The sequence below is a fragment of the Podarcis vaucheri genome (assembly GCF_965113315.1).
Source record: "Podarcis vaucheri genome assembly, chromosome: 7".
Classification (NCBI taxonomy): Eukaryota; Metazoa; Chordata; class Lepidosauria; order Squamata; family Lacertidae; genus Podarcis; species Podarcis vaucheri.
In genome coordinates, this window is record NC_138765.1 from 92,248,049 (window position 1) to 92,269,224 (window position 21,176).

At 42.9% G+C, this 21,176-nt stretch overlaps 1 protein-coding gene and 1 long non-coding RNA gene across 5 annotated transcripts in view; one reads left to right on the top strand and one right to left on the bottom strand.

Annotated features, from left to right (window-relative positions):
• SLC4A5 (solute carrier family 4 member 5) overlaps positions 1–21,176 on the top strand; it is an 88,535-nt gene that overhangs the window by 28,372 nt on the left and 38,987 nt on the right. For all 3 annotated transcript variants that reach the window (XM_082229859.1, XM_082229861.1, XM_082229860.1), the window contains 6 exons: positions 1,994–2,123; positions 8,425–8,585; positions 11,255–11,407; positions 12,214–12,309; positions 13,261–13,316; positions 19,516–19,673. In XM_082229859.1, the coding sequence (XP_082085985.1) occupies positions 1,994–2,123; positions 8,425–8,585; positions 11,255–11,407; positions 12,214–12,309; positions 13,261–13,316; positions 19,516–19,673 (754 nt within the window). The remainder of the gene's footprint in view (positions 1–1,993; positions 2,124–8,424; positions 8,586–11,254; positions 11,408–12,213; positions 12,310–13,260; positions 13,317–19,515; positions 19,674–21,176) is intronic.
• Positions 13,739–16,292, bottom strand: LOC309536589. 2 transcript variants are annotated; one of them, XR_014221652.1, is made up of 3 exons: positions 16,184–16,292; positions 15,228–15,386; positions 13,739–13,863 (listed from the first exon to the last, which is right to left on the bottom strand). It is a non-coding gene; the product is annotated as an uncharacterized lncRNA (long non-coding RNA). The 2 variants fall into 2 exon arrangements; XR_014221653.1 differs by having other exon boundaries at positions 15,228–15,389; positions 16,184–16,286.

Sequence of the window (21,176 nt, forward strand, 5' to 3'; positions counted from 1 at the left end):
TTTTTCTTCCATGCTTTAAGCATTTATTGTGTGGATCTGTTTAGCGTTGTGGGAATTTTCCTTAGTTTGTTTTGGAGGAATGGATTCACTGTAGAGGGTGGGTGTTTCCAGTTTTATCTATCTTCATGTGCACCCATTGTTTCATTTCGTCTTCCAGGATGTATGGGATTATGTGATGCACTTTGTTGGTCATGTAACAGCCTTATTGCAAAAAGAACAGTCTAGAACAGAACTTTCCAAGCTTTTCATGTTGGTGACACACCTTTTATGCATCATTTCGCGACACACTAATTCAGTTTTACTAGTAAACTGGCGGGCTGCCCACTCCCTTTCCAGTCCTGGGTGGGGCATGGAGAGCATTCGTGTGGCGCACCTACACACTGCAACCGATACACTAATGTATCATGACACACAGTTTGGAAAGCTCTGGTCCAGAACAACAGCATGGCTCATGGCCTCAGCTGGACACAGTACCACCTATTGTTGGGATGACAGTATAACAGTTAAACCTACACCACAATTTACAAAGATTACAGTGGACGCTCGGGTTGTGAACGTGATCTGTGCAGGAAGCACGTTTGCAACCTGCAGACCCACGTCTGCGCACGCACGGGTTGCGATTCAGCGCTTCTGCACAAGCACCGAAACCCAGAAGTAACCCATTCCGATACTTTCAGGTTCAGCGCGGTGCACAACCCAAAATTGCGCAACCCGAAGCATCTGTAACCCGAGGTATGACTGTGCTGTAATTGGAGGGAAGGTATTGCAGTCAATCCTGCCTTAAATATACTGATGGGAGTTGTAGTCAAAATCAGCTGGAGGCACCAAGCTAGGAAAGGCTCTCACTACCACCAAAAGCAGATTAGGTTTGGGTTAGCTCAGCCCCACTGACAAGGTTCAAGGTGGGACCTCAGAAGTGTATATTAGCATTTCACCATAGCTACATTCCTTGCAACAAACCCTACACTCACTTGATCTTTAATTGAAGAACTGAAGGGAGGCAGACTTTCTGCTGGTCATCAGGCCCCTGCCTTGCCCTGCCTTCCAGCCCTAGGAGCCTTTCCCAGACCATGACTTTGAGAATAGCAGAAGCACCTGGAAAGAGAGTAGCTCAGTTATAGTTGAAAATAAATAAATTATAAGTTGTGTGCTTGTTTCTCATTTTGATCCTTTTAAATGGTTTTATATGTTTTGTGGTATTTTATGCATTGTGATTTGCTGTTATTTTTATTGATTAGTAATTATTTATTGTAATTGATAAGTGTAAACCATTTAATTATTATTTGCTGATGTTTAATTGTACTGTTTTCTATTGGATTCTAATGGATTATTGAATATTGCTTTTTATAATATTTTATTTTTCCATTCTACAATATTTTAACAACAAAATATAAATATAAACAAATTGAACCTGCTTTTTCTTTTACCTCCCTCCTCCCCTCTGTGTGGTTCCTCATTTTATATTGTAATCTTATTGCATAACCAATTCAAACCTATTTACAAATGTAACATTTTTGCTCCCTTAAGTTATTTCTTACTGCTCATGTTTATGTCTATCCTGCTAGTGTTTTTAATTGTTTAAAATTTGTTTTCATATACAACATTATATGTTGTAGTCTTGTTGGAACCGCCCTGAAACCTCTGGGTATAGGGCAGAGTATAAGTTGAATAAATAATAATAATAATAATAATAATAATAATAATAATAATAATGAATATGTCTTTATTTGATATAAGTTGTTTATTTTAAAGTTATTGTGACTTTTTATATTGGATCAGATTGTTACTATTAATGTTTGATTTTATTTTTATTATTTTTATGTGTGTTGGAAGCTGCCCAGAGTGACTGAGGCAACCTAGCCAGATGGGCAGGTTATAAATAAAATATCATCATCATCTCTTCTAGATGGTTTTTAGAGCAACTGAACTGAAAGTTTGGAACATGTGAATAGCACCTGCCTGTCACTGATTCTCTTTTCCAATCTTGGCTCAGTGTCTCCAGCTGCTGAACGCCTCCGGTATATCCTGGGTGAAGATGACGATCCCCCCAACCCCACCCTGTTCACTGAGATGGACACACTCCAGCATGATGGAGAAGAAATGGAGTGGAAGGAATCAGCCAGGTATGGAAAAAGCGGGAGGGTTGCAAGCAGCTGCTTCTCTTGGGTGACTCACACATTTTCCTCCTGAGGTATGCGCTCTTGAAGGAAGAAGGCCTTTGCTGGAGGCAGACCATAATTTTTAAGAGAGTAGAACCTGGTTTGAGAGATGCCTTGATTCACAATCTTCTTTGCCACGCTGTCACTTCTGGACAAACTAAAAGCTGCAAAATATTATTTATCAGGGGGAAAGGGTTACCACCTTGTCCAGTGATCCAAAGTGAGTGTTTGGGGTGTGTGGAGAAAGCTGTTAAAAGCCTTCAGTCCTAGCCTGTTTCATATGCTCATTGCTTTCTGTTTTGCAACCAGAACAGAAATTAACACCCCGAAATCTGGTTCACGCGTAACAGGGAGACCGGGGGGGGGGGGAATTCCACTGTAAGATCATGCTACTGAACTCGATGGGCCATTGGCCTGATCTAGATGGCTCTTCTTATGTTCTTAAATCCATTCTGCTGCTACTGGGCTCAGGCTTGGAGCTGATTTTGAGGGCCGCAGATTGGCCAACCCCCTTTAAGAGTTTCCTTTACCATTTCCTCCCTGCATTCCTGCTCCTGCATGGAGGCTGCAGCCAACTTCAGTGACTTTCCCCTGCCACTACACACACACACACTGTTTCCTCCAGTTTCCCCAGTTGGCACCCGATCTCCTCTGGCCATCTCCCACCCCCGCAAACTTAGAGCTCTCAGAGTGAGATCCTAAGCACATTTACTAAGAAGCAAGCCACAGTGGGGTTTGCTTTCAAGGAAATAGGCTGTTGAGTCTGAATTAAACATTATCTTGGCAGTGTGAAAGTCAGTTCCCTTAGGCCAGCCCCATGCTGAACTGGTAGCATAAATCTGAACTATGTGAATAAGTCACAAGAAAAAGCCACCTTGCTATGAGCCTTATTTGCAGCCAGCAGTTAAAGAGTTAACTTTGCTCTTTTATTGCAAACCAATAAAGTAAACCTTTTAAAAGCCCCATAACTTTTATCAAAGTATTAAAGAGAATGCAAGATGTCCTTACTTTATTGAATTACCAGCTTACTAACTTTTTCACCCAAACGAAATCCACATGGAATTTCCTTTCCAGCTGAGGCTTTATAACCAGTCGTTTTTTCATTATTATTATTATTATTTACTAAATTTCACATCCTGAGTTTGAGCAGCAGGGAGAGGAAGAGTCGGGGACTTGAATAGCAGGTTTGAGCCTCGCTGAGCCTCTCAATGGTGAAGAACAAAGGGATTTGTGGGTGTTTATGCCATGTTTAAATGGGATCAATGCCGTGAGGTCAGGCAGTTAATAAGATAGATTTTGATTAACTCTGTCTCCCTCTGCCCCACATGCCCCGCAGTGGCTCCAAGCTTGCGCCACATAATGACCTTGTCTAATGTGCTCCCTCGGTGCCAGGAGAGACGGGGCAGGCAGAACCTTCATACTTTGGTTTTGTATTCAGAATAGCTCCTGTATATCAGAGCTGCCAAAAGCTGCTTCCCTGTTGTGTGAAAGCAAGAAATATAATGCAGAAATTAAAACTAGGGAAATGTCAGAAAAACAGAACAAACTGCCATACGAATGCAGCCAATAACTCAAAATATCGGAAGGGGAAAAGGCTGCTCCAGAGAACCGAGAAGAGGGGTGGTCCCTGAGAGTGCAAAAGGTGACCCTCCGCATTCTAGGTAGCTGTGATAATGATTGTTTAAGAGGAATGTCTAGTATGGTTATCAAGGAGGAGGAGGAGATTTTCAAAAGCATGGAGTTTTCTTCCTAGCACACGGGTTAACAATGTCGAGACTCTGCTGGGCGATACTGAAAAGCCCCCAGAAAAGGCAACAGCCACGCTCTGGATAAGCACAGCTTGAGTGAGCCCTACATAACAGAAACATCTTAATCCCTGGTTTCTAAGCAGAGCCCGTCCAAGAAAATTTGCTGAGTTAGGCAAAAGGCAAGAGAACATTGTTGTGCTTCTTGGGGGGCTTTCCTATATAGACACTTGGGTGGCCGCTTTGAGAACAGAGTGTGGGACCAGGTGGCTCTTGGCTTGATCCAACACGCTCTCCTTATATTCTTGAGAGAGAGAGAGACATAGCTCTGCTCTAACAGAGGAGAATATTGTGGGAGAGAAGCTAAGGGCCTGTTACTGCGGCCTCCCAGCGTAACGCTGCTTGAGGTGATCTCCAGAAGGTAGGGCCATCCTGTCACAGCCGTGCTAGATTTCAGTGAGTCCCAGAAGGTTGTGCTAGCCCCAAACCCTCTTTGCATTCAAGTTCCACTCACAGACTTCCTGGAGGAATATGAGAACAGGATGCAACACTGGATGCGTCCTTGGCTTGTTACTGCAGTGAGACTCTTCTTACATTATTACGTTCTTGTTATGTACGGAGTTGAATAGGATCCAAACTGCAGCAGTCTGGTTAGTCCTAGAACAATAGGATCCAAATTGCAGCAGTCTGATTGGTCCTAGAACAATAGGATTCAGAATGCAGCAGTCTGATTGGTCCAAGAACAATGCAGCTGTATGATTGGTTGGCAGGAACCACCCAATCATGCTCCAGATATAAGTGAATCCACAACCTGATTGGCTTACAGTAGAATTCCAGAATTAGCCAATCATGTGCAGCCCATTGTGTAAATAATGTATATAAAGCAGATACTTTGAGGGGACTTTCATTCATTCCTCCTCACCTCTATGAGCTGAATAAAGAGCATGAAATCACTTTGCGACTCTGAGTATATTTCAGTTCTTTAAAATCACATGTCCCCTATCATGGATCTATCATGACAGGGCAGGGTACTGTCCACTGAACATGTGGAGATTAACCCATCAAACACTCATACGTTACTGTTTCCAGGGTGAGAGCACTGTGCATTTCCTGTTCTACAAACAAAATGCCAGTGGCTGAAACTGTTTGAATTTCTGTACTGCTGCCACAGTCCACAAGGATATCTGCTTGCCTCTCTTTGTCAGCATTTTAGCATTGCCAGCTCAGGATTTCCGCTCTCCTTGACTTAGGAATCCAGATCAGGAATTTAGCTGCAGGGTGCCTAGGCTTCGTTTCACATAGTAAAAGGCTGGTACTTTGCAAATGAACCTTTGGCAAGTCAAAATAGGAATTTTCATCCTCAGAGCCCGGCACCAATCAAAATGGCACAGTTGCTTTAAATAGAAAGCTCCCATCCCAGACAACCTAACTTAGGGCTTAGCCGTACCAAAGGCAGATCTAGGAGCCACTGAAATTTGGGGTGCCAAGGCCTGCCACTGGCCACACTTCCCTCTGCACTTTTCAGGCATGTTCTGTGTTTTAAAGCTCTATGTCTGAGTGTCTTTTTTACTCTGGAACTTTCCCTGCAAAAACCCACTATTTAAAGCTGAATTGGAGCAAACAGCATTCTATGGAAATCCCAAATAAGGCTTGGTTTCCAGACCATTGATTATCTTGGTCGCCCTCCTCTACACACGTTCCAGCTTGTCAATATCCTTCTTAAATTATGGTGCCCAGAACTGGACACAGGACTCCAGGTGGCATCTGACCAAGGCAGAATAGGGTGGGCTATGACTTCCCTCAATGTGGACACTCGACTTCTGTTGATGCAGCCTAGAATAGCATTAGCCTTTTTTGCTGCTTCATCACACTTGATGACAGCTCCCAGTGGCTTCAGAGAGATGGTAAATGGCACCTAAAGATATTTCTGTCAGCTGTGTTAGGACCCACAGTCATGGAGGCTGGTCCATTAGGGCAAATGAGGCACTGGCCACCAAATGCCATCTGCTTTCAGCCAGCCTCTCCCCACCTGCCTGTTTCCTTACATCCAGTGCAGCCGAGTGACTCTGCCTGTCATTGGTTCTGACTCCACCTGCTGGTGGTCGCAGCCACCACTTGCCCACAGGCAATGCAGCCATTGAACTCTGTAGTTCTCCAGCTAGTTGAAAGCTGAGAAACTTTCACAGCCTGCTCTTTGTTCTGGATTAAATTGCAAAACAGAAGCATATTTTATGAGCATTTATTAGGGTTATTTTGTTTTGCTCTAATAATTCTGAAGCAACATTATCAAGATAGGCTAAACATTTGCCTCTTTGAATAAAGGGATTTGCACCTTTGGCATGCATACCTGGTACAGAGGAGCGTAGAACCAGTGAGTTGGCCACATATCAAAGCATTCCTGAAGTACATGTGCTTTGAAATGTGCGTGCTGGGTGGGGGGGGGAGGGAATGACTTCTCTACCCTCCTTTGCCTAAAAATGGCACATCAACAAGCAAGAAACATTTCAGCTCTCTGTAATGGTCCTACTTTCCTGGTTATATACAATACTGCAATGCTAAGGGGGAGGGAATAAAAAGAATATTCATGTCTACACACCCCACTTTTAATTGTTATACTTGTATTGCACACAGAAAGATAATAACAGCCATGTTTAAAATGCGTTGCCTTTGACTTGTGGTGCCTTCTTCCACAGATGCTTTGGCTCACAACTCATTATGTACTTCCGTGACACTGGTCACTTCCAGACAAACTGTTTTTTGGGCATTCATCCTGCTCTGTTTGTACAAAATTTGCAGGGAAGTTATTCAGCCTTTGTTGTGCAGTCATTCTGATTTCCCCATTTCTGTGCACACGCCTGGCTCGTGTGTTCTGAGGAGAATTTGCAAAGGAAGACTTGATGTTAATTGGTTGTATAGCACAATCCGTGTTCATGATCCTTTACAAATTATGAAAAGGAAGGTCCCTGCTACAAGGTGGTTACAGCCTATGGGCCCCTCTGCAGTATACATTTAAAGCAGGGTCATATGTACCACTTTGAACTGTCATGGCTTCCCCCAAAGAATCATGGGAACTGTAATCTGTCCAGGGTGGTGAGGGCTTTTAGGAGACCCATATCCCACCCCCCAATGTCCAGAAGGTTTAACAACCAACCCCTCTTCCCAGAGAACTCAGGGAAGTGCATCTCTTGAGGTAAATAGGGGTCTCCTATCAACTCTCAGCACCCTTAACAAACGACAGTTCCCTTGATTCTTTGAGGAAAGCCATGGCTGTGGCCAAGTGGCATGAGAATCAGAATCAAATCATATCACTTCCCCACAAAGAAATCAGAATGAATGCTCACTAAAGATGGAAAGATGTCAGATTCTCAATTTACACAGGGAGCTAAGTGACTAAATGCACACACCCTTAAGCAAGAAGGAGATTGAAAGTAAAATTTTGGGCCTACCAAAATGGAGCTCTTCTGCTGTTTTATTGATTCTTGTACAGCACCCAGAAGATTTTGGTCAATAGGCAATCTAGAAATAAATAAAACTTTAGTCCAGACTTTTGAACATATTGTTTTTAAAAGTACCCCCTCCCTTATGTAGGATCACCTGTAATGACTTCTTTAAAGCAGTAGTTTATAACTGAATGACAGTTGCATGGGGCTCTTCCACATGACCTGTTTATTAAGTGTTCATCCTTATATATAGCCCAACGACATTTCATTTTGTTTAACAAAAAGATGACTGCCTTGCATTGATTATTTGGTTATTACTATTGGGAACAACAACAACTACAGTGGTGCCTCGCAAGACGAAATTAATTCGTTCCGTGAGTTTTGTCGTCTTGCGATTTTTTTTGTCTTGCGAAGCACGGTGTCGGGAAAATTTTGGAAAAGCTTCAAAAATCACCAAAGTCTTTAAAAATCTCAAAAAAGGCTACCACACCGCGTACTATGAGTTGCTCCTCGAAGTCAAGTCGCAACTGTATTAACGGTGTTAAGAAAAAGGAAACAAACTTGCAAGACGTTTCCATCTTGCGAAGCAAACCCATAGGGAAAATCGTCTTGCAAAGCAGCTCAAAAAACAAAAAACCCTTTCGTCTTGCGATTTTTTTGTCTTGCGAGGCACTCGTCTTGCGAGGTACCACTGTATAGCAAATACACTTAAAATACACTGTATGTTTTTGCAGTTTTATCCTGAATGCTGCCAAAAGTGAAAATCTCCCCAACAGCTGCCTTGCCTCTTAACAGAACTTAAGCATGCTGTTCCAAGAGACACTTACTGTGTGATTGCACCAACTATATTGTTGGTGGCAACCAGCTCAGACCTCACACACTGAGCTTATCGGGTAGACTGAAATACAACAATAGGCTTGATTAGCTTACTCCCAAGGGGAGAGGGAGTGCCCTAGCTATGCCTGGCATACTCTATGGCATTAACCCCTTCATTAATTAATAAGACATGTTGGTCATACCACATGTGTATCATTTATGCTGAGCACTAGTCATGTCTCATCTCCGTCATCTTTGTTTCAGGTGGATCAAGTTTGAAGAGAAGGTAGAAGAAGGAGGGGAGAGATGGAGCAAACCACACGTGTCAACCTTATCTTTGCATAGCCTCTTTGAGCTACGCACTTGCCTGCAGACGGGTACCGTGATGCTTGATCTAGATGGCTACTCCTTGCCGCAAATAATAGGTATGGACCTCAAACATGCAACTATAAGAACAATCCACCCAGAAGCTGCTGAGCAAATCAACGAGGCATTCAGAAGTTACTGCTGAGGTTCCCCTCCTGCAGGAGGTTTGACTAGATGACCCTGGGTGCCTTCCAACTCTATGATTCTGTGATTCAACCAATAATGAGGGGTGGTGTCAGGACCATCCTATTCTCACCGTGGCCAACCAGGTGCGCCAATGGGAATCCTGCAGGTGGGGCCTGAGAAGAGTGGTCCTCTCCCCACTTGTCATTCCCAGCAGCTGATTTTCAGAGACATTCTGACTCAGACAGTGGAGCTAGAACATAATTGTGGCTATTATTATTTATTAAGCTTACTCGTCTCTATTTTTACAAAAGCAACTCAAAGTGACTCACAACAAGCAGTAGCTATTGATAGCTTTAGCATCCATTTAATTTGTCTAATCCTCTTTTAAAGCTATCCAGGTTGGTGACCAATGCCATGACTAGTCCAGTGCTGGTGCTGGGACAATCCAAGGGGCTAGTAGCCTGGGTGCAACTGGGGGGCACTGAATAAAAATACAGGGGCGGAAGAAGCATAAAGAAACAAGAGAAGAAAATTTTGAAAAACCGTTCATACATGTTTAATCTATTGTGTAATGACGCTTACCACCAGATCGGGTGCTGTTGCAGGATGGCAAAAAACACCTCTCCTGGATCCATCAGTCCTGTTGGAGGCATGGGGTTTGGCCAGGCTTGGGGGAACCCTTTTTGGCTTCCCTCAGGCCCGGGAAGTGGATTGCAGCTTGCCTGCCTATTTGGCCAATGGCAGGCGGATTGGACTGAGCCGGCAGGCTTCACTCCAGTCTGCCCCATGGGTTTAATAAATAATTTTATAATTTCAAGCTTCAAGGTGCCTTATTTACAACAACATCTTTCTTTACTATGCTGTAGGACATAGGGAGAAACTAGAGATACATAAAAGAACAGAAATTTATCACTTTGTTGGCTTAAAGGAGATTTCCAGGGGGGGAATGAGTATTTTATTTTTTTCTGAAAAGAGGATTTTATTGTTTGCATGGCTGCAACCCTTTGTCCTCCGGAAGCAGCCATGGGTAGCAAACAACAAAGTAATAAAACAATGCAATTAAAAATAAAACAAAAACTACTTTAAAAAATTAAAATAACAAAGAATATACTTTTAAAAATTAAAACGTTAGGAACATCTAAGTTAAAAAAACAAACTCAAACCAGTCACATACTGTCACAGCTAATAATTTCTAGGTTGCTAGGCGTTTTTCAGTCATCAAATTTCTGGGTGAATGGGAATGTTTTTATATCCCTCCTGCGTGTTAATAGTGAGGTGGGCAAGCACACCTCAACCAGGATACTCCACAGATGGGGAACCACCACTGCCACAAATAAGTCCCTGTCACGGGTCAGTGGGTTAGTGAAATCACTATCAAAGTAGCAAAATTCTGAGTTATCAGCCTGTATTTCTAGGAACTGGGTGGTCAAATATCTTTACCAACCATACTAGCACTCAGGAATCCATTCTAAGTGTGACTGTGAATGTACAAAAACACACACACATTTCTTAGTCTCTTGACATGCTGTTCATCCCAAATAGCCGATAGCTAGCTGGATGATAAGGGACGCGGGTGGTGCTGTGGGTTAAACCACAGAGCCTAGGGCTTCCTGATCAGAAGGTCGCCGGTTCAAATCCCCACAACGGGGTGAGCTCCCGTGGTTCGGTCCCTGCTCCTGCCAACCTAGCAGTTCGAAAGCACCTCAAAGTGCAAGTAGATAAATAGGTACTGCTTCAGCAGGAAGGTAAATGGCGTTTCTGTGCGCTGCTTTGGTTCGCCAGAAGTGGCTTAGTCATGCTGGCCACATGACCTGGAAGCTGTATGCCAGCTCCCTCGGCCAATAAAGCGAGATGAGTGCCACAACCCCAGAGTCAGCCATGACTGGACCCTTTACCTTTAGCTAGATGATAGATAGATAGATAGATAGATAGATAGATAGATAGATAGATAGATAGATAGAGATAGATGATAGATAGATAGATAGATAGATAGATAGATAGATAGATAGATAGATAGATAGATAGATAGATAGATAGATAGAGATAGATATAGATAGATAGATAGATAGATAGATAGATAGATAGATAGATAGATAGATAGATAGATGATAGATAGAGATAGATGATAGATAGATAGATAGATAGATAGATAGATAGATAGATAGATAGATAGATAGATAGATAGATAGATGAGAGAGAGAGAGAGAGAGAGAGAGAGATGATAGATGATAGATAGATAGATAGATAGATAGATAGATAGATAGAGATAGATAGATAGATGATAGATAGATAGATAGATAGATAGATAGATAGATAGATAGATAGATAGATAGAGATAGATAGATGATAGATAGATAGATGATAGATAGAGATAGATGATAGATAGATAGATAGATAGATAGATAGATAGATAGATAGATAGATGATATAGATATAGATGGCTAGATGGATGGATAGAGCCTTATTTGGCACTAACGAGGCTTATGGCAGTGACTTTCCCCCTCCTCCTGCGGCATCAAGGATTGTCACAGTTAAGTGCACTACCGGGGGTGGGGTGGGGTGTCCCTGCAGACCAGTAACATGTGCGATGTCTCCCTCCCAGATGATGTCATTGAGAAGCAGATAGAAGACGGCCTGCTGAAACCAGAACTGCGCGAGAAAATAAGCTACGTGCTCCTGAGAAAACACCGTCATCAGACCAAGAAACCCATCCACCGATCACTGGCAGATATTGGCAAATCTGTCTCAAACACAAGTGAGTGCCGGTTGCCTGGCTTGCCATTCTGCACAGGCAAGGTGGAAGAGACACATTTGCAGTGGTAATATAGACAGAGGTTCACCCTGGGTGCATTCCCACACATAGTTCTGTTGTTGTTGTTGCTGCTGCATTTGTATCCCACCTTTCCCCCCAAGGTAGCATACATGGTTCTCCTTTCTCCTCATTTAATCTCCACAGGTAAAGGTAAAGGACCCCGGGTTATGTCCATCCTATGAGGGAGGTTGGGCTGAGAGGAAGTGACTGGCCGAAGGTCACCCAGTGAGCCCCGTGGCCGAGTGGGGATTTGAACCCTGCTCTCCCAGGTTCGATTCTGACACTCTAACCACTGCTCCACACTGGCTGCTTCATATCCAGAATCATAATGTAGGCAATGTATAGAAACATGCCACAAATTAGGTAGAGTGAGGCAGCTGCCTCAGGTGGCAGATGCTGGGGGGTGGCCGTGAGGTGTCAGAAGACAGAGATGTCCATGCCAAATGCCCGACCACCCTACGCTCCCTTAAGCAAGCCTGCCACACTCGGGGGAGGACACTGCCCTGTCAATGGTGCCTGTCCAATCAGCTTTTTGGTCTATGGAATAGGGAGAGGTGCCATCTTGTCCTTCACCTCAGCCAGGAAAATGGTTTTCATGGAGTTGCATGCCCATCCGAAAACAGAGGCATTGAGGCAGTGATGAACAATTTGTTTCGTTCATTGTCTCAAAAAGAAAAATGCAAAGAGTAACTTTTCCAAGGGGTCAAGCTGATCCTCTCATTTCCAATCTTCTTTCTTCCTGTTTGCAGATCGTAGCCCTGTCCGGAGTCCAGCTGCAGGGGCCAGCTTTCATCGTTCGTCAGAGGATCTCAGAATGAGGCAGAGCGCAAGTTATGGGCGATTACGTGAGTTTCCTTCCAGTTCTTCCTGTCACAGAATGGCGGCAGAGAACTCAGCAGGCAGGGAACAACTTACTGTGGCAACCCCATGTCCTGGCACTTGGAGGAAGGCCCTGGCATCCTTGTCCTGATACACTTCTGCACAGGTGCATGTCACTGTAGTACCAGAAGAGCAGGATGATGGAGGAAAGCCATGATTTCTGGTGCTGAGCATGGGGCCAGGCGCAGTGAATTTCCTTCAGTTAACCACAGCTGTTGTGATGTTTGAAACACCTTTCACTTGGTCAGAAGAACAGCAGCTGCTGGGGAACCACAAAAGTGGAGTTCACAGGCTTGTAAATTGTACAGGCTTATATGGAGGCATTTCCTTGACTGAGCTTTACTAGTAGATATAAATTAAGTCACATAACTAGCAGAGGTTACAGTTAGATAACTAGGCCTTATCAGGCAGAGCAGGTGTAGAGAGGAAGAGCAGGGCCATAAAACTCATCAGCAAATTCCTTCACACATCTTCAAAGACCACTTTTTCCTTTCTTTCAATATCCCCTCCTCAACATGGTTTTGACACTTTCTTTTTAATGCCTGTATATTGTAAGCTATCTATCTATACGTTTTCTGCCACATATGCAAATTTGTGGTAACAATGAGTGTGTTGCAGAAAATGTGGTTGGAGGTCTTCTTGGGCTATGAAGGGATTGTATGAATATACTCATCTCCCCAAACCAATCTTCATTTAATAGCCTGCCCTGAGTCTATCTAGTTTGAGAAACTTTGTGGTGGTATACTCAGGGTTGGGTTGTAGTGGCTTCTTGGTGAAGAAATCACATCAAGGACAGACAACATAAAAGTCTGAATCTCTAGACAGAATTTCCAGAATCTCAGCTCTCAATTTTTTTTTAAAAAAAAAATAAATTATATTTTATCATATATGGGTGCATAATGTGTTTACTCCTTTAGGCCATGCACAAAGCAGAAGCATGAACGACATCACAGATACACCAAGCACAGATCAGGTAGGAAATCCCAAACACTAAAATCTTTTCTTTTAGGTTCCCAAGCCCCAGGACCAAAGGTCAGCCATGACCCAAAACGAAAACCAGTTGCAATGTGTATTCCTTGTCACAATAAAACAAACTTGAAATTGTTTTCAGAACTTCTCATTGCTGTGCAGGATGTCCCTCTTGTGAAGAATTCATTACAGTGGTCTTCACATGTCTTAAACATTAATGTCTTAAAATTAACATTTTAATTTTAATGTTGTATTTTATTTTTGTTTTTAAGTTGTAATCATTCATCTTGTTTTTATTATTGCTTGTAAGCCGCTCTGAGCCCGGCCTTGGCTGGGGAGGGTGGGGTATAAATTATTATTATTATTATTATTATTATTATTATTATTATTAAAATATGTGAATCCATTTGTTTCCAAAGTAGAGGTGTCTTGTTGTCCATGGTAAGGACCGGCTCCACTGTGCAGCAGCAGCAGCAGGGCCAAATGGCCTGCTTTCAACAGCATCAGAAGGATGGCAGGAGGAGGGAACAGGTTAAAGCAGGAACCTCTTTCTGAAAGGTGCAACAAAACAAGTTCAAATTTAAAGATGAATCTGTGAAATTTGCACTTTCTGAAACACTGAGAAAACCAAAACGCAGTCATCCTTTAAAATTTGCACTTATTCAATTTTTGCCGTGCAATTCTCCAATCAATTGGTCTGTTCAAAAATGAATATATTAGGGGGATGTGTGCATGAAAGTTAAAATATTCAGAAAAATAATGTACAAAACTGGATCATATTAAGAAAATTGCTTGCAAAAATGCATTTTAGTCAAAACTGCCAACAAAAATATTATTGGGATAAATTTGCACCAAAATGCTCATGAATTTTCATGAAAATTAAATAATAATAATAATAATAATAATAATAATAATAATAATAATCGCAAGTTGCTGCAGAAATCTGGATAACATAATTTATGATTTGGAAAAATAGGAACTGAGAGAACCAGAACTGACAGATTCCCTCCCCCCCATTCCTTTTCATCCTAATGGGGAGGGGGGATTTGGAGTCCACTTTTGAGCACCATGTCCATTGCATTGGGAGTGGTGGCGGTGGCAGCTTGAGCATTCAGTAGGAAGCGCTGGCAGCTCCAACATTGCTCCGATGAAAATAGGGACGTCCTGTTCTATTATTGTGGTTGTGGTTGTGGTTGTTATCATACCTCACTCTTCTGATTGGGTTCCTCCAGTCACTCTGGGCAACTTCCAACATACCGCATTTTTTTGCTCTATAAGACTCACTTTTTCCCTCCTAAAAAGTAAGGGGAAATGTGTGTGTGTGTGTGTCTTATGGAGCGAATGCAGGCTGCGCAGCTGTCCCAGAAGCCAGAACAGCAAGAGGGATCTCTGCTTTCGCTGCGCAGCGATCCCTCTTGCTGTTCTGGCTTCTGAAATTCAGAATATTTTTTTTCTTGTTTTCCTCCTCCAAAAACTAGGTACGTCTTGTAGTCTGGTGCGTCTTATAGAGCGAAAAATATATAAAAACATTAAAAAAACACTAAACATTTTTTTTAAAAAAAACCTTCCTATACAGCAGGGCTTTGACAGAAATTCAATAGGGGCGGCATGAAAAAGCTTTGCCTGAGAATCATAGAATTTTAAAATTGGAAGGGACCACGAGGGTTATCTAGTCCAACCCCCTGCGATGCTGGATTATTTTTGCCCAACATGGGGCTTGAACCCACAACCATGAATTAAGAGTCTCCTGTTCTACCAACTGAGCTATCCCACACAACTAATGCCAAATTCTGTCAAAGGCACTGGCGGCAGGGGGCAGAAGTACTGCTTTGGCGTCACCTCCCTAGTTCTGCACAGTAAGGATTTGTTTTGACACAAAGGGAAGGGCTGTAGCAGCACATCTGTGGCAAAGCACCTGTTTTGCATGATGCAGAAGGTCCTAAAGTCCGTCCGTGGCATCTCTAGGTGTGGCTGAGAGAGATCCATCAGAAATCCTGGAGAGTCTCTGCTAGTGAACTCCAGACGATCGCTCTGACTCGGTATCTGGCAGCTTCTGAATGCAAGTTCACGTCTCCTGCTTGAAAAGTGGGTGTGGGGAGGGTTAACCTGAAGGCATGCAAAGTATTTTGCTCCCAAAAGAACACTGGTCTTAATCAGCCTAGTAGGGCCACTACAAAGGGACTTTTACATGAAGTTTTACATGAAGCTTAGAGGTTGCTCCTAACTCCTGCTCTCTGCTTATTCCAAAAGCTTTGTTGGCTTCTTTTCCATTATGGATTTAAAAGATTAGTAAAAAGGGGGGGTGGCAGCAGTGGGTAGCAGAGAGAGCTTTCTGCCTTACTCACATGCCTCTCCTCATGCCAGCATATAGATTATAATAAACCTCAGCCTGAAGTTTATTGAGCCTTTTTAGGCTAATAATAATGAAACAGCCAGAAAAGGACAAGAAGAGTCTTGGGCATGGATCTGTTAAATGAGGTTTCTATCCTCCACTACATCCATATCTTGCTCTTCTGCTGCAATGGCTTCAATGTTTGCAAAGAAGAAAGAATTCCACAAAGGTGTTTTATCAAAAGCTGAATTCTCCTTCCTACAGAAGTAATAAGATCAAAGAAGTGCTCTCCTTCTTTGTATCTCAGCACCCTTCGTGGAGGGGGGATTCCTGGATCCCAAGATCCAAGTTGGGAGCAAGATCCAAGTTGGGAGAGAACCCCAGTGGAGCTTTAAAATCACAAAATATGCATCCAAGTGTGGAAATCTAGGCTGTTAGACCTTTAAAATATGCTCCTTCAAGTTCCTACCAAAGTTTCCCTGTTTCCCCAGCATAGGAAAAAGATCACATGTATGGTAAATTTAAAATGGTTTACTTACTAACTCTCCAAAGGTCAGGTTTATGTGCTTTTCCATACAGCATTCAGAAAAAGTTGCACAGGCAGTAAAACTTAACTTGCTTAGAAAGTGGTAAAAGTTCCTAAACTATTGGTATAGGAACTCAAGAGAGGCTGGTTAAAGCCATGTGGCTGGCAGGAGCAGCTCAGAACTCCTCACACACCAAAGTTCACATGTATACTGTGAGAACAAAGGCTTGATTACCTAGTTCCTCCCAAGGTAAGGGGAAGTGGTCATAGCCTGGCAGGAGAGCTTACTCTTATGGTATTAATGCCTCCATACATTAATTAGACTTAAGCATGTTGGTTATATGATGCTGGTTATCCCACAAATTTTATGTTTACTTATGGGATATGTGATCAAGATGATGAACTTAGCATAGCATTGCGGTTTAGAGTATGAGCTATGAGAACTTGTAAGACACTGAATCATGTTACTCAGCTATGAGCTCACTTAGTAGCCCTACTTAAGATGCCAGTTCTCACTTATCACATCTGACCTCCTGACTGCTGAGTTGCTGCTGCTTACGGGGAAGGAGAAGAGGAAGTGGGAGATGGCCGGGAGGCTGGTACCATCAGAGTCAATCCAGCACTCCTGCCAATGCCTTTGCACTTCCCCCTCTTGTTCTTTGTAAGCAGCAGTGACTCATCTGTTTGGATGGATGTCCCCAACACACCACCCGCTGTTGGCTGGAAGAGACCCTTGTCTGGAATCCTGGTGAGCGGCTGTCAGTCGGTGTTGGCAGTGTTGAGTTAGATGGATCAATATAAGGCCATTTCCTTGTTCCTAAAATATGAATATACTGTGATGTTCTGTGGTGGGCATATGGGGAGGACTTAGCAAGGGAAGTGGTGGGTGCTTATACTGTCAAGTTCTGGCACTCTGGATTAATTTCATACTCTTCAGGCACAGTCCATGGAGATGTTCTACCACTGAAGCCCCACTGGATTTAATGACAGCACAGTAGAACTTCCCAATGAACCATTAAAATGGATTTAAGTCTGCCTATACCAATATGGCAGCCTCCAGAATTTTGAACTGCAACTCCCATCAGCCCTAGCCAGTACAGCTGTGCTCCCCTAAGCACCCACATCTTATGATTTTGCTGGCTGGGGCTGATGGGAGTTGTAGTCAGGTCAGGCCAATTTAGGATAATTATTGCAATGACACTACAGCCACACGGTCTACCTTCAGTAAGGACGGATCTGTCAAGTGTCGCTGTTCTGTTTCCCAGTTTTCCAATCTTAAATTCAGTTCTCCACATTTTGCAGCAATTTGTGAATTTATTTATTTTTAAACACATGACAATTGATCAGCATTTTACTGCAAATGTCTTCTAATAAACAGTTTCATATGCAGTTTTGACTAAAATATGCATTTTTGCAAGCAAATTTCCTAATATAACGCTTTTTTGTATGTTATTTTCACGATATCTTCATGTTTGTGCATACTTTCCCATAATATGTGCATTTGTCTCTGTTAAATATGATTTCATTTGACAATATTTATAGTTTCTTTTTTTGTTTTCCTTTAAAAAAAATATTTTTATTAACAATTTTAACAATAAGAACAACAAACAGAAACTGTAAACACCAAAACTGGATTTCCCATAGTAGTAACATAGTACATACATACACAGTAACCAATTTGGTGTTAAGCCAATTTAACATGCAAAATCAAAATATGTGCATTTTTTAAAACATTTTTTGGTTGAAGAACTGAATTGCACAGTTTTGATAAGTGTGAATTTCAAATGACAGCTGTTTTTCAGTTTACACATTGTTTCAGAAGGTGTGGATTTGATAGCTTCAGCTTTAAATTCATGATGAATCAAATTTCTTCTCCATCCCCAAGATTCGGTAAAACTACCGAGAATCAAAACTAAGATGGCTGGAACCCAGTCTCCAGCAACATTAAATAAGTACAAAGCTAGGCTTTCAAGAGGTACAGCTACCAAACAGATTAAAATGAAGTAAATTGGCATAATGGCTAATAAATAAAAATACTCTCAATAGAGGATGTACTAACCACATCACTGAGCGACTTTAGCATTTGTCGAGGGCAGCATTTACTGCTGTACAATCTGAGGGGTGAATAATATGGAACTGGGTAAACATTGAGGGTAGTACCTGGAGGTAGCCGCCTGCCTCTGCCAGTTACCCAGTCCCAGCTGGGGGGGGGGGGCGTAGCCAGGAGAGAGTTGGCCAGGTAAGGGGAGAGATCGACCAGCCCACACAACAGTGGGCGAAACTTACCTGGGAGTTCTCAGTCGGCTCCAGAGCTTCTCCCACCCTGCCCTCCCTCAGTTAAGCCTTCTTTTGCAGGTTGACCTCTTCTCCACAGGTGTGCAGGCGCTGCTACGTTACGGTTGCTGTTGAAGGGCCAGAAATGAATTTTCCTGCATTGGCAGGTTTTGCCTTCCCCGTAGCAAAACCTCACAACTTTGGCGGTTTCAGGCCTTGGGCGGAATCCTTTAGTCTGTCTTCCCTAAATTGGGGGTGGCGGTGATCTCAGAGTTCCCCGTTAAAGGGGTTGTTTTGAGGGGATGCATTGGCCTTCTGCTGTTAAGTTGTCATGAGGGGTGGGCTCTCTGCTTGAACAGACGTTCTCCAGAGCCAGCCCAATCCCCACACATTCTGAATAACCCTGATGTTCCCCAGATCCCTGGCCGGGGACTGGGAGGGATAAACGCCCAATGCCTGAGCTAAGGTCTCCCTACATCTGAAGTTTTAATTAAGTGGTCAAATTTTAATCCCATAACACATTGCCTTGAGTCATTATTCCACGCATGTGTCACCCAGGATCAGGGGGGGTCTCCGCCTGTCCGCTCAAATGGAAATTACCACAGATCTAACTGCAGCCACATTGGGAGTGTTAAGAGTCCCAGGCGGATTCTAAGTGACGTGTTTCCCCAGCTGGCAAGGAGTTTGCTCTTGCTTTGACTCAGGCAGAAAGAGACAAACCGAAAGAAGGGCATCACTGATTGTTATGTACTGATGTTCTCACCCTGGGCCAGCAGGGGGATACTGTAGATAGTTATGCAAATGAAGGATCGAAAGTGACATTCAGTGATTGGATAGTTTGTATGCAAATGAAGGATCGAAAAGTGACATTCTGTGATTGGATAGTTTTAGAAAGTTGCAACAGTTACAATTGTTCTGGAGCTCTATATAAGCAGGCTGACTGAGCTCCTCAGTTAGTTCTGTTCCAGCTTACAAATAAAGAGCTGCTTTGGAAGAATCGCTGTGTCGTCTGATATGTTCACCCACAACTTAACACTGATCTTTAGAGAAATGCTTTTGTTTTTCTCCCAGCTCAAAAACAAATTCATTAAGAAGATCCCCAAAGATGCTGAGGCCTCCAATGTCCTTGTGGGAGAAGTGGACTTCCTGGACAAACCGTTTGTAGCGTTTGTCCGGCTCATTCAGTCGACCATGCTGGGTGGAGTGACAGAAGTGCCTGTCCCAACGAGGTAGGTAGATGATTAAAAGGAGGATTGTGGCCCTGCCCCCCTCCCAGCCCTACAAAAAAAATCAACGGCGGGGGGAGAGGATGGCTGAAAGCAAGGCCTTCAGAAGGAACGCCTTCTGCCCCTGAATATGTCTGCCATTTGGACACCATCCCCATGAAAGTACTCGCTTTTGCTGGGATTCGTTTTGATGAGCATTCTCAACTCTGCTTCCATTTTTCTTAATTTTATTTTGCTACATGTATATTTATCTCCGCTTTCTGTCATCACTGCACCCAAAGCAGCAAATACACAGTTTGCAGGCAGCCATCCAACTGTACACTGACCAAGCCCAGACCTGCTAAATATTTGCATTTAGCAGAAAAACGACCCATCAGGAGTTACTGGTTTTATTTCCCAAAACTATAGGCACAGATATTTTTTTCTGTGCTATTGAATTAAATCTCAGGTAATTGATGCAGCTACAAGCAATAGTAATTTCTGCATGATGTGACTGTAACTGGCCCATTGTATGTACAAAACATCAAGGTAATGTTTCTAAGTACATCTAGACAGCAATAGTGAAATTAGCCTGCATTATAGTCCCATTTTGGCAGAGCAAATCTGTCTGAACAATACAACTTGCATGTTAACTATTGAAAGGAAAATAACACCCAAGGAGTTCAAGATGTTTTAATTCATTAGGATAGGAGAAGTCTGGGATAGAAGCCTCAAAAGGGAGCAATAGATAGAAACTGTTTTGCCTAGTACAGCCTTCCCTGATTTGTGTGGGAATGTTCTGGGGTGCAGGAGAGGATATATTAACTAATTATATCCTTATCCAACTTGTGCTAACAAGTTCCCAAAATATCAGCAGAGTTTATAAACATTCCCCTTTAAGTTTGCAACGGTAACGTGTGCACAGGTTCGCTAGAAGCTCTATAATAATTACTCTGGTAATTTCCCCTTTTGTTCCCTCTTAAAATACAAGACACTACACAGTCTTTATAAAAGTATAAAAGAGTTTACTCACGTTCTGTTCACAACATGATCCCAGAAGGCAGACAGGCTTAAAAAGGTTACATATACTTAGAATCTATCTTGTTGCAAGATAGACCTTATCTCCTCTCTTGGCTGAGAGCCAAGAGAGCATCTTTAGATGTTTCCTCATCGAAGGAAAATGGCAGCGAGAGAGAGATGGCTGCCTGCCCTGTGCTTTTGTCATTACCTGCACAGGTGAGGCCACACCCACCTCTGGTCACATGCGGAGGAAGTCCGCCCCCAGGAAGTTTACCTGCTTGCTGGACAGACATCCCTCCCCATGTTCTAACATGTACACTCTAGGAATGTTGTCATTGACTGCTCCTGTGTTTACATCCCACAATTTGGTGCCCTCCAATTCTCATCAGCTGCAGCTAATCAGCCCCAGTCCTAAACAGCACGTTGGGAGACACTGAAGTAGCCTAACTGTCATTTAAGCTGGGAGCAGCACAGTGAGATGGCTTGCATATCATCATTCATGCTTCA